General features: G+C 40.7%; 2 protein-coding genes across 3 annotated transcripts in view; one reads left to right on the forward strand and one right to left on the reverse strand.

Moving 5' to 3' along the window:
- The window catches only part of LOC138744187 (USP6 N-terminal-like protein), a 190,144-nt gene extending 177,736 nt beyond the window's left edge, over positions 1-12,408 (forward strand). The window contains exons 16-17 of the mRNA XM_069899988.1: positions 8,628-8,703; positions 12,179-12,408. Of these exons, the coding sequence (XP_069756089.1) occupies positions 8,628-8,703; positions 12,179-12,359 (257 nt within the window). The 3' untranslated portion in view covers positions 12,360-12,408. The remainder of the gene's footprint in view (positions 1-8,627; positions 8,704-12,178) is intronic.
- Positions 1-14,512, reverse strand: part of LOC138744208 (pro-adrenomedullin-like) — a 35,222-nt gene that overhangs the window by 8,607 nt on the left and 12,103 nt on the right. The gene's annotated exons all lie outside the window — the stretch shown is intronic.

Raw genomic sequence — 14,512 nt, forward strand, 5'->3', positions numbered from 1 at the left:
ATTATATAACATTGTAATTTGAAAAGTTTGCATACTAAGTGTCCCCATCATCATCTTAATCCAATCAATCAAATTATTAGCACATTTTATAACTATAAAGCATTTCTTTCTCATTATTTTATGCAATGTGATCTAAAGGTGCAAAAATTCTTCAGTCAGAGATGTTTGTGGAAATCATGAGATGAGTAATAACTTTTGAATGGGCCATTCTTAAACTTGTACTTCTTGTCCTTATCATTTTCCTGCTTCCATTTGGGAATGTGCCCACTTATTGGCAAACTGTGCATTGAAACCAATACTTCGAAGTTCTTGTTGAATAAACAGAAACAGGAAGTCAAGCACAAAAGGAAATCCCCTTTGTCTACAGTTCAAGGTATGCGGTGGGGAGGGGGTCAGTAGTGGTGGGGGAGGAGGAGGAGGAAACAGGATGACTGGTGGGGAAATTGAAATAAATTGTTACACTACTATTTTAAAGGGTTCTCTTTTATGCATTATTAGTTCTCATCTTTCAGAATGTGGTCATTCAACTTTTATAAATCCATATTTTAAATATGCAATTTGGAGGAAAATAAATAATTTTCAAAATGTTTTTTAAAAAAAAGACAAAAAAGGATGAAAGAAAGGACATGACTGGATTCTTGTTTAGGCTTAAAGTGGAAAAGAAGTAAATTTAGCCTAATAAGATGCTGGAAACTCTGCCTCTTTCCCTCTTGGATGGCTAAGGGATCACATTCCTTTCTGATGATCATCACAGTCAAAAATATTTAAATACCTATTGTTTAAGTTTAAATCAAAAAAATGGCTTCTTGGAAGTTGCCCAGAATTGATGGCGTTGCATCAAAATGCAAGTCAGAAATTATTCACTTTGGGAAATGTGTTTCTATTAAACTATCAATTTTGATTTTGCTGTTGATTTCCAGGGGACTATATTGGATAGCACTGGAAAATCGATACAAGGATCACCATACTTGACTAAGTTATTTCCCTGTAGCCCAGCTCCGAGTGCACTTAAACTTTTTTTTTGCTATAACTTCATTCACAAAAGTTTGGTGACCAGCCATTGCTAACTGTTGATTTTTGTGTGTGACTAGAGGACCCAATTTATGAATGGCTAACTTCATTTCAAGCCAATTAATGCCGATTAAAATCAGCTTGCATCTCTTAACTGAGAAGTCCTTTATGGCTGCAACTGGTCTTTGAATTCTGCTGGAAGCAAAAATTGATTATAGGCTGCCTTGATTTTCCTAACCAGAATTGGAGGCTTTGTTACATGATGTGGATGAGACAGGTGTGCAGGAAGATGAGAGTTTGGAAGTACCACAGGCAAATGCTAAAGCAACAGCAATTGAATCAACACAAAAGTTATGTTTCAAGGACAAGGGTAGCATGCAGAAAAAATTTCATGGACTTCACATACACAGTCAAATTAAAGACGTCCATCTCACTTGTTTCATTACCTTCTTATTATGCTCAAATGAATGTGCCCTACTCATTTATCTACCAGTTGTCTCTATCAATTGGGTCTTCTTGTCCCTAACTCCATACGTACATATGCCACACCACACTACTACGCATTAACTATTGCTCTAACCTGCAAAGTACTATCTCACATCTTCCACACATTTTCAAACATGGCAAGTTCATTACCTCAGCACTTTCTCGCTGATTTAAATTTTTGAAGGAGAAGATGATGACTCAACAACAAAGCACCTTCCTTGATTGTCATTCTATTCATCATCAAATGCCAGTGCACCCTGGTTCAGCATATATTTAGAGATAGAGCACAGTAACAGGCCCATCCAGCCCATGCTGTGCAAAAATATAACTAGCCTACAAATCCCATATATTTTTGGAGGGTGAGGCCTAGGGTTAGGGTTAAGTTGGAGAACCCGGAGGAAACCCATATGATCACAGGGAGAACATACAAATTCCTGACAGACAGCACTGGGTACAAACCCAGGTCACTGGCATTGTAATTAGTGTTGCACTAACTCATGCTGCCCATGAAGTTATTTTGCTCAGGCTATTCCAATAACATTGTATTACACAGCACCAGGATGAATGGGAGTAGCATGCACATGGGAACACTAATTGAAGCTTCTCTTCAAAGTCACATCATTCTGACTTGGAAAATATATCAATTCCTTCATTACTGGTGTAACAGAGATAAAAAATGGGTTTAATATCTATATTTCTGAATTTTATCTCAATGAGTTACTCGTCTTTACTGTAATTTTAATAATGTTCCCAGAGGGAATGAGTTCGACAGTGCACATCTCTTATGCACCTCCTAAGCCTTCCCTTCCTGTTTCTCATATTCAGAGGTGACAACACTGACAAACACTCAGTCAAGGACTAGACTGGCAAGACAAAAACCCATCTCAGAAAGCAAAAGATTCCTGTGTATGTCCAAGCAGAAGAAATTATAAGCCATTTGTTGGGCAAGGCCAGAGACGTGAAGACTGCGTTGCATTGTAGTCCTGAGCTTGATGTTAACCAGGAACCTAAAAAAATATATAATGTTCTTCTCCAATATTTCAGTGATGCCCTCCTCGTATCACCCTTTTGCTGACCTTTATGCTGTTCTGCCAAGCACAGAGAAAACTCTGTCAATTACTGAATAAGGCCGAACAAAGCAGCATACCTGGCTCTTGATGGTTTGTGCAGACAAGGAAACTGGATGAAAACATGAATGATGAAGTGGCACTCATGTTTGTCAAGCACTGCCCTGACCCAGAGGTATCCTGCACTTTAAGCATAAGCCAATTCACAATTAGATCTCATGTGATGTTCAGCTAATGATTGATGATTATCAGAGTTGAGGGCTAGCAACAGAACTTCTGGTGTTGCACAGATTAAAAGCCATACCATGACCGTCACCTCTTAGCTGCCCAATCTACCATCATCAAGCCTGGCAGTGCCTGAGCAATGCCACATTCCGAGTCCCTCACTTTCCTCTCTCCGCGGCCAGCATCGTGTGTGTCAATCTCCTTGGCCCTCTTATACGTCTGTCCCAATTCAAAGTGAAGTCCAACATGCTTCAAGCTATGCCTCTGTACCAGCTCTGGCACAAAATTTTCAACAGTCAGAGAAGAGGCTTCTCACTCATGTGGTTGACATGTTTCAGGAGATGATGAAGAAAATGCAGCAGAATTATGCTCTTCATCAGATGGAAAGTGGGAGTTTCCAGCATGCCTTTCATGACAGGTGCCCCAGAGAAGCAGCTTGTAAGGTCTGTAATGCCCCAAACCACATCACCATTTCACACTGCAGGTCTGAGAGATTATGTTTTGCCTGCCTCTCCACGAGCCACACCAGACTGAATTGCCCTGCTAATAACTCCTTTCAATCCCAATATGAGGGAAATTAGCTGACCTGTATTTAGAGGGAAGCAGTACAGGTCACACCACAAACTCCCCATCCAACATGTCTGGCACTGAGAGAGTTTTCACCTCTGTGAGAAACTTGTGCAATGACTCTGAAATTGTTCATCAGAATATTCACAAAGATGGCAGTGGTGACAGACTTTTCTACACACCTGTGGTGATGGGTAGAACAGTGAAAATAGATGGAATGTTGGACAGTGGCTCAATGGCCTGCAGCATTGGTGAAACAATGGAAATAATACTGAGAAAGGCTGGGGTGATTACGGACAAAAAGCAGATCAATGTGAATTTTGTCCTCATTGGACTTTGTGTTAAACCAAATTGTACTTTTGACGTAAAAATGGAAGATATTTGTCCCCACACTAGTTGTCTAGGACAACATGATAAGTTGATACGAGGGACCAATGTTATCAAACACATTCTGCATCAGTCTATGCTACATGAGTCCTATTGGAAAACAGTGTCCAGGCCCTGCTCAGCCAGAGACGATGAAACCAAACATTTCCTCTATGCTATGGAGTTAGATGCAGGGGCAGAGGTGTCCCTAATGCCGTTACATATCAAGGAATGCTTGCTACCACACCTCCCAGTAAAAACAACTGAAATAACTCTACAATCTGTTACAGGAGACAGAATGAAAGAATTTGGAAAATGTACGGTCCAAGTTCAGTACAAACAACAGCGACCAAAAACATTCTCTCTCTCTCTCTCTCTACATTGTAGATACCCAGGGACCAACACTCATCGGAAGAAACTGGCTACAACACATTCCCCTAGACTGGCTGGAAATCGATTCAATACTAAATTTAAACCACATGAATATTTCCCAGTCAGAACTCAACCAAATCCTCAACAACCATGCAGTGGTTTTCCAACAAGATTTGGGGAAAATCAAAGGTGTTCAAGCCAAACTGCATTTAAAAGATAATGCAGAACCAAAATTATTCAAAGCTAGAACAGTCCCATTTGCTATGAATGGGAAAATTGAGGCTGAATTTATCAGACTAAAACATGAAGGCATATGAGAGCCAATACAATACAGCAATTGGGCAACGCCCATCGTACCCATACAAAAAGCAAACGGTGAAATACACATTTGCGGCATTTACAAAATCACCATCCCATCATTCAAAATACCCAATCCCCAAGGCAGAAAAATAGTTCCAAGCACTAAACAGAGGGCAAAAATTCACAAAACTAGATTTCACACAAGCATATCAACAGATAGAATTAGATTAAAAAAATAAGGGAATATGTGACTGTCAATACCCATCTGGTACTGTTCACCTATACATGCACGCCTTACGGAAATTCAGCAGGGCCTATGATTTTTCAAGCAACAATGGACAAATTACTACATGGACTCTCAGTTGGGTGTTACCTAAATGATATCATCATTACAAGTCGAAATGACAGTTTTAACCAGACTGCAACAGGCTAATATAAGATTAAGAAAGGACAAATGGATCTTCATGCACCTCTCAACAACATATCTTGGGTTTACAATTGACAACGAGGGGGTGCAAATGAATCCAGCAGGAGCAGAAGCCGTTCGCAAGGCCCTATACCCAACCAACAAATCAGAATTACAGTTCTTCCTAGGACTGGTTAATCACTACTGAAAGAATATCCCTAATATGTATACATTATTCAGCCCGCTGAACCAATTACTCAAGGAAGATCAAACATGATATTGGAACACAGAAACTAAAAACAATCAACTAAAGAAAATACTAACGTCGATAAATAAGGTGCTGATCCACTATGACCCTAGTAAAGAAGTTACACTAGCCATGAATGCTTCACCAATGGGACTAAGACTGGTAATATCCCAAATCACAGAGCCAGCACCGCCATTTTACAGATCATGGATGATAGTAGTGATCAGCCATGATCTGTAAAATGGCGGTGCTGGCTTGATGGGCCGAAGGGCCTACTCCAGCTCCTATTGTCTATTGTAAAAAGGTGAGCAACCAGTAGCGTATGCTTCGCGAACATTAACCACAACCGAACGCAATTACACCCAACTAGAAAAAGAAGGATTGGCGATAATTTTTGGTGTAAAAAAAAATTCCACCAATATCTTTACAGAAAATAATTCACCCTGATCACAGACAACAAGCCTCTTAGTTTAATCCTGGGGCCACACAATGGTATACCAGTATTAGCTGCGACCAGAATTCAAAGATGGGCCATGCTACTAATGGCATATAACTATGACATAAAACATAAACCAGGAACACTCAACAGCCATGCAGATGCCTTATCACGCGTGCCGCTACCCAAGACAGAACAATGAGAAGAAATTATTAAATGAACAGCAGAGGCAGCAGTCGTCAACCAAGAACAACTTCAACAACTGCCCATTACAGCCCAGATAATCGCAAAGGAAATCCAAAAAGAGCCAACATTAAGCAAGATCCTATACTTCACCTTTAATCGGTGGCCCGAATCTAAAATCATTCCCGAAGATCTAAAACCTTACTACACACACCGCCATGAACTATCAGTCGAAGAAGGATGTTACAATGGGGTACCTGTACAATTATTCCAGCCAAATGGCAAACTACCATGTTATCAGAAATACATCACAACCATCCGGGAATGGTACGAATGAAGACACTGACCTGGATGCATGTCTGGTGGCCCTCCATAGACAGAGACATTGAAACAACAGTAAGAGAATGCAAAGTATGTCAGTCAATGCAGTCAAAAATGCCACAAGATGAAGGTAACCATGGAAATGGCCATCCAAACCCTGGCATTGAATTCATGTAGACTTCGCTGGACCATTCATGGGTGAAACTTTCCTAATAGCTGTGGACGCACACTCTAAATGGCCAGTAGTTTTGCAGCTGAAAAACACTAAAGTAGATCCACACGATTGACTATCTATGAGCTATCTTTGCCACTTTCGGATTGCCTCGTGAATTAGTTATGGACAATGGGCCTCAATTTACATCAGAACATTTTTAAAAATTTATGCATGACAACAGTATCAGACATATTTTGTCCGCACCCAATCACCCAAGTACTAATGGGGAACAGAACATTTTGTACAAACATTCAAAAAAGCAATGAAAACCATGAAATTTCAAAATGCCTCCTGGACACACAAAATTGCAGATTTTCTATTGTGGTACAGAAACACGCCACATTCTACCACAAAACGCACCCCAGCAGAACTAATGATTGGCTGCAACCTGCGGACCAAGCTGTCCACAGTTCATCCAAGTCTGGGTCTCCGATTGCAAAAAAAACCAGTATCGCCACATACCTCACCTAGAACATAGGAAGTGGGCGAGAGAGTTCTGGTACAAGATTTTAGACAATATAAAGACCCATGAGTGGTAGGAGTAATCTTATAAAAATTGAGCCCCTTCTCATACTCTGTTCTAGTAAGGGACAGATTGTGGAAGTGACGCATTGGCCAATTATGAACATTGAGCGACATTAAGGTCCATGAACTGGAGGAAGTGGAACCAGACCTGCCGTGGCCTGCCCCAACCATCCCACCCCTCAGGCCGAGTGAGGGAGGGACAGAGACAGTCACGGAGCTGAGCAGTCCAGTGAGGAGTACAATAACTGAGAGACACAGCCAGGAGGGCAGCAAAGATGGGCAGTCGCCGCCAACTCAACCACTGACCTGACTACGAGTCCCAAGCAAAGACCGGCACAGCAAACAATGCCGAGGCGGACCAAACGAGAAAGAAGACCACCTGAATCCTTTATTATTAAATACTTATTCTAATTCTCACTTGTAGTCCTGGGCCCAATGTAATCTTATTAGTTTGAAGGGGCCCAGTCAGCATTTACTGCACAGGGTGGGGTGGGTGGGGGGGGGAAGAGTGTTGGGTATAAGCCTGCCCTCTGCTGGACATCATGATGCCCACGACATGATGTCACCTTTCCATATATATATATATATATATATATTTATACATAACCCTGTGTGTCAGTAGCCATGTTAGTCTAATAGAAGTAAAGAATGAGAAAGCATCACGTCTCCGAGTCTTAATTGTGTGAGTGCAGACATAACAATTATTGCTCTTTAACCTTGCTAAATCATCAAAACAAACATGTTCTCTCTCATTTTATTTTGGTTACTACTTTAACACTTACATTCTCACAATGACGTGCAGATTTAAGTTATGCTATTATGGCAATGTTCAAAGGACTTTGAGAATGTTATGGCAAGCCCAGCAATTTGCTCTCCATCAAATTATTATCACTTTTGAGGCCAGGTTTAAACAGTATAATCCTATACATTTTGTGGCTGCTCCCTTCTGCTAAATGTTTAAATTGAAACCTGTCACTTCCATTTTAAAGAATATATTGGAGCATCAAATGATAGTATTAAAGCAAGTAGTTTTGCTTGTGACAAGAAGACCTTGACATAAATGCCCTCTGGATTTTTCTTTGCCTTAATATTTTCTCTAAACTTCATTCCTTTCTTTCAGTCAGCAATTGACAGACTAACTTTGGACCTCTTTTCTCAATCTTCAGCACAGGTTTATTCTTTTTTTTAAACTTTAAAATGGTATGTGAGTGGAAAGAAAAAGGTTGGTGGACTCGTGCCCCAAGTAATTAATTTTGGCACTGTAGTCCAAACACATACCAAGGCATGTCACCCCTTATACTCTTAAAAAAAACTTTTTGTGCACTGTTCTGCTGGTAATCTGGCTTGAACCCTTGCCTTTTGCAGGCACTTTTCCAGTAATGAATCATCCAAGTGTTGGTGTGGAGAGACTGCCTGTAAGGGCTGTCTTGAATAGGCCAATCATGTAATGCAACCATGTTCAACACTATGATGTGGCATTCAGATCTGCACCCTGGCTGAGGAGAGGACTGTCAGTGATTCATCCCTCTATATATGTAATGCTATGTTGACTCCTTTTAGCACTGATTCCTGAGAAAACCTCCTGAGCATTAAAGGAGATGCCAGTGTAACAGTTGTTTCCAAATGAACATGGAGAGTAATCAGAAGAGTGAAATTATACTGAATACCAATTAAATCCCACCAAGCCAAATGGGGGGTAGCCAACCTTTTAATTTTTTAACTTAAACATACAGCATGGTTACAGGACATTTCACCCCACCAGGGGTGTAGGTTAATTGGGCAGCACAGACTCGTAAGCTGAGAAGTCTGTTACTGTGTTGCATGTCTAAATTAAAAATTAATAGGTCGGCCAAAGTTAGACGGTATGCCAAAGTTGTAAGCCTTTTTATGTTTTCAATTAGGTTCCACCATTGTGATTATCTGGAACTGTCGTGGTTGTGTACTTCGTTGGGAATGGTGCCAGCCGCTGCTGATGATGTAAGCAATGCAACACGGGAGGTAATAGTGCTTGCACAGGTGTGTTAAACATCAGTATACTGAATCACCCATGTGGCAGGGAGCCAATGAGAAGGTCAGAGGAGTTGAGCTGGTTGGAGTTTGGGGAGTTTAAGAATGCAATGTTGTGTCTAGTGAATAATTTTAAAAAAAGTTAACTTCACGGTGTGCTGAAAGAAATGAGTGAGTGTATTCTTTATTTGATTGTAAGCTGTAGTGAATCAGTGCCATTACATAACTGCCAGATGAGATAGTGGAGAACATAGTATTACAATATTTATAAAGCATTTGGGCAGGTAGCTGGATACAAAAACATACGAGCCTTATGTGGGCAAATGAGATTGATTAGCATAGACAGGAATCTGTAATGACCCATTTCCATGCTGTATGAACTCTATGATTCTCCAAAGCAGATAGATTTAAGAAAAGCACAGACAAGTTATATTTAGAATAAGAAGATATATGGATTATGGAACTTTGAGACATAAAACAAAGCATTTTGACATTTATTGATTTATTTTGTTGTTTGTGGCTGGAAGATTGTTTGGAAATCATTCTGCAACTTGTATCAATAATATTATGTGCCATCTGAACTATTGTTTTAAGTTTATCTTCTGACTTATGAAAGGAGAACTATCAAGTTAGATTTTAATATGCAGAACCATCTAATAAATGTTCTTTCCTTTAACTTAACCATATCCTATTGTTTCTTTTCCTTCAATTCCCATTCTGACTACATTATCCAGACCAGATATTTTCTTAAATTAAATTGCTAAAAGGTTGTTGTAGATAAGAAAGGTTTTACTAATTGATTTTCAATGGTGATGTTCAAAACAGTGTGAATATTTGAAGTCATTGAAGTTTGTTATTTTCTGATATGATGTCCTGCAGGTAACACAAGCCACCAAACAAGAGACTTTGAGTCAGTTTAATAGCATGAAAATAGATCCTTCAAACCAACTTGCCCTTGCAAACCAAATTGTTCCAATTTGCAGTCAGCCCATTGCCCTCTAAATCTTTCCCATCTATGTACCTGTCTTCTCTTCTCCTAATACCCTATTCTCTATGTTTAAAAGTTGCCTGTCAGATTCACTTAAATATTTCTCCTTAACCCTATCCCTTCTAGTTTGAGACTTCACTACTCTACAATAAAGACCATTCATCTTATCTATGCCCCTCATGATCCAATATACCTCTGTAAGTTCACCCCTCCACCCCATATGCTCCAAAGAAAAAAAAAGCCCAGGCTATCCACTGTCTCCTATAACTCAAAGCCTCAGTCCTGGTAACATTCTTGTGAATATTTTCTACACCCTTTCTAGTTTAATGACATCCTTCCTATAGCTAGGTGACCAGAACTGCACAGGATACTTAGTGTTGTCTCACCAACATCTTTTACAGTTGTAACATCATCTCCTACTCATTGCCATTGCTGTTGAAGAAAATACTTTCAAATGCCTTCTTCACCATCCTGTCTACCTCTGTTGCCATATTTGTTGTTGACCCAAGGCTCAGAACACCTGGCATCAGTGTAAAGACAGAATGAAATTCACTGAGCAGCAAAGTGTTTCCCCACCGTGCATATGATGAAGGAGGGGCATAAATGATCAACCTGGCCACCATCAACCATGATAACCTGACCATGCTATCTTCTTCTCTGCAATTTCTTATTTCATCATCTTTGCCAATGTTTCCCCTGCCCATGACAATTCCATCCCACCGTCTGTTCCCTCTTGACTATTGTCCAAAGTACAACTTACATTCCACAATCCTTCATTCTCTCCTAAATATCCACTTTCTTCTCCAGCTGAGAAATTAAGCATAAAATAATAGGGATCCTGCCAATGAAGTCACTATTTCCATATTTATCACCTGATATATTCCTCCCTGTATTCCCATAATTATTAGGGCAAGAGAGTTTTCTATATATGTGGATGAACAAGAGATCTCCTGATACTGGGGTCTATTGCAGTACACAAATGTGCAGGAGAAACTCAGCAGGTAATGTGTATGTAGATGTGTTCCTATATGTCTTCCACTTTGACACCTCCCATTTGTATAAGTATAAATTTCTAATGATCAGTGGAAAAATAGTTGAATATTTAATTTAAACAAAATGCCTGTTACATCTAAGAAAAGATTTGGCAAGATCTGTGCTAATAGAGCAGTTGGTCAGCATATTACAACAGCCTGTTCCAAGTTTTTTTTTACTTTCCCTGTGAAAAGTATACCTCTTCACCTGTTTCTGTGGTCAAGATCACACACGGACCTCCAATACTAATGATCAAATACCTTGTACTTTACAATTGACAATATTCAAGAACTATTTTTCATCTTGTGTCTGCCCAGCACAGCATCAAGACAAATTATATCCAATCTGGCTCAAACTTTCAACAACAGAAATATAAATAAGTAAAAATGTCACTGATATCAAGATTTATGAGAGAGAGAAATTAATAATTAATATTGCAGAAGTGATCTTTTTGAATTATTTTCTTGAATATGATGTTTCTATGCTTTTAAGACGTCAATGGGTCTTGGAAAGGAAATACCTGAATTACTCTAAGTGAGATTGATTTGGTACATTTAGAACTGTGTATTTAGAATACTTAAATAATCTGTCAATCTAATTAAATTTACTACTGTTCTTCTTATGTAACTCACGTCAAACTCAGCAACGAAAAGTAACCAAGCTTACTGATTGGCTATAAAGTTCCATAATTCATGCTTTAGGGATTATCCTTGTCAAATCATGACCAACAATAACAAAAAAACTGCTGAAGCAGGGGGAGTTTTAGTTTTAAATAATGCAGACAACCTGTAAAATCTGCTTCTAATCTCAAGCGAACAAATCATTTTGTCTCATGGCTTATTCCACTTCAATATTCTTCAATATTCTCTTTCAATAAGTGGTCAATCATTAAATTCAACAATTTGTCAGGAACATGTCCCCAAACATTGTGATACATTGACTTTTCATTATGAATTTCTGCTTATTACATAGTAATTTTTCCCCAAATTGTTTGGGGGCCATAATGAAGCAAGACCAGCATTTCTTTATGTCATTGGAATTCACTGACGTCCTTTATGCCAAAATATCCAGTCAGCTTGGTGATATTAATTAACCCATAATCCTGATAAAAACACGCATGACAATGTGCCAGCATTATAACAGTCAATGCCAATGTTATCCATCTATAAATTTATCATGAAATTGACCTACCCCTGAAAGGAATTATATAGAATTTACAATAGGGAAATAGCTGATTGAACTTAACCAATTGATATCAATACTTATTTGCCATTTCTTGGAACATATTCTATTTACTCTCGTATCAATAAGATCACCTCTCATACTTGTACATTTAGAGGATATAGATCTTATCAACTTAATTGTTCCTCATGGAACCAATGTTTCATTGCAAGAATGTTTTCAGCATTTTTGTTTTTATTTCAGATACAAAGGAATCGGTGAACAGAATGGAATTGAAGGGCGTCCACTTAGAAAAAAAGAGATGCGTAGGAATTTCTTCATCCAGAGGGTGGTAATGCGGTGGAATTTGTTGCCACAGGTGGTTGTGGAGGCCAGGTCACTGGATGTATTTAAGGGAGAGATGAACTATCTGCACATACTCTAATACATGTACTGTACATACTTAGTAAAGGGACCAAATATTGCAGAATATTCCAGGTTTGATTTCACCAGGACCAGGTATGACTCGTACTCAATACCTTTTACTTAAAAAAAAAACATTCAAGTTCCTTTCAATCTTTCACTCTCATAATTTTTTAAAAATACGCCTCTCTATTTTAGTGCCCAAGTGAACAACTTCACATTTTTCCTCACTGATCAAAGTCTTTTCCCATTTATTTAGCCTCCCTGTATCTCTTGAGGCATCTTTACAATCTTCTCAGAACCAATATTCCCACTCAGTCGAGCATCAGCAACTTGGATATAAATGTGATCCCCTCATTACTAATATAGTTTGTGATAATCTAGAGCACACATGTCAAACTCTGGCCCGCAGGCCATTATATTTGGCCCGCAAGATCATATCAAAAATGTATTAGAGGTGGCCCGTTGGCCGCCGCGCCAGTATAGCGCATGCACAGTAACCGCTGTGTCCCAGGGTAAGAGAGAGAGAGAAAAATCTTGGTCCTTGAAAAGTAGTGGTAGGTGGTTTTATAAACATGCTGTCGTGTCCCCCCACCCACCCCCCCCACCGCAGCGCGGCCTGGCCGGTGTCAGGGGAAGCCAAGGCCGCTTCCCAGCGCCCAGAACCCCAGTGGCACAGCGTTTCTCGGAGCTGCAGATGGAGTCGGGACGCCGGAGGGAAGATTGGGGCTCCCCGCCGGGCGATGGGGTCGCCGGCCGCCCTGCGCCTTCCCACCGGACCAGCGGCGGGTGCCCGGAGTACACGTGGAGAGCGAGGCTGGTCGGGCAGGTAGGGTGGAACCCCCCGCCAATCTCGGGAGTGGCGTGGGCTGGATCGGGATTAGCCACGCTCACCTGCTCCTCCACCGCTGACCAGGATCCCAGCGCGGTCCTGAACATGGAGACTGCCCTGGAAAGGTCCTGGGACACCGGCACGGAAAGAAGAGCAGGGTCCATAGAACATTACAGATCAGAAACAGGCCCTTCGGCCCTTTGACTCTACCTCGTGAAAACTCAACACTGCAGAAACTCAGCGGGTTAAACCGTATCCTTTATCCAGCAGAGAGGTACCTGACAATGTTTGGCCCTTGATCCCCCTCATCAATGTATGAGCGAAAGTCTGTGGTTCTCGTAAAAACACCAGAAGGGAGAAACTCAGCAGGTCAAAGGGGGTCCGGGAGAAACTCAGCAGGTCAAAGGGGGATCCGGGAGAAACTCAGCAGGTCAAGGGGAAGGGATCCGGGAGAAACTCAGCAGGTCAAGGGAGGTCTGGGAGAAACTCAGCAGGTCAAGGGAGGTCCGGGAGAAACTCAGCAGGTCAAGGGGGGTCTGGCAGAAACTCAGCAGGTTAAGGGGGGTCCGGGAGAAACTCAGCAGGTCAAGGGGGGTCCGGCAGAAACTCAGGGGGGGCCTGACCTCGCCAGGACCCTTGCCCACTCCCCCTCCCTGCCGCAGGCCGACCCGCGACTCACGGTGACAGGGCCGCTGATCCGCCGAGATGCCGCCCTGCAGCGAGAGCCGATGCCCCCGCACTGTCGTTGTCCAACCCGATCGCCTGCAAACCCCGCCCTACTGCACACAGGCCTGAGTAAGTATTATGAACTTTAATCTCAGGATAAAACGATCTTCCAATAGTTTCATGTCACAGTGATAAATATATTCCTGATTTAAAATGGTCCTGCACCTGGATACAAGCTCATTAGGCATAAAACTTGAAAAGTGTGTAAATCAAAGGATATCTGTACCAATGGAAAAAGGGCATGGCACAGTCAGTCACCCATTTGATTGTTTCAGGAATCATGTTATTCTCCCACATTCTCAATAGCCCTCAGATTTTACTATTCGACAGCACACTAGCAACATTTGACAAATCCTCTATAGAGAAATATTATTTATTGAATATTTTATTTCTCATTTGTTAATGCTTCTGGAAAGAGTTTATCCAAAACTATTATTAAACATTTATTTTAATAAGAAAAAGTTTAACATTACATATGTTGAAAGAAGAGAAAACATGCAAATGTTGTTGAAAATTTTCAATAAATATTTAGTTCGGCCCTCGACTTAGTCCAAGTTTTTAATTTTGGCCCTCCGTGAATTTGAGTTTGACACCCCTGATCTAGAGCATTAGCATGA

This window comes from Narcine bancroftii, chromosome 1 (assembly GCF_036971445.1).
Source record: "Narcine bancroftii isolate sNarBan1 chromosome 1, sNarBan1.hap1, whole genome shotgun sequence".
NCBI lineage: Eukaryota > Metazoa > Chordata > Chondrichthyes > Torpediniformes > Narcinidae > Narcine > Narcine bancroftii.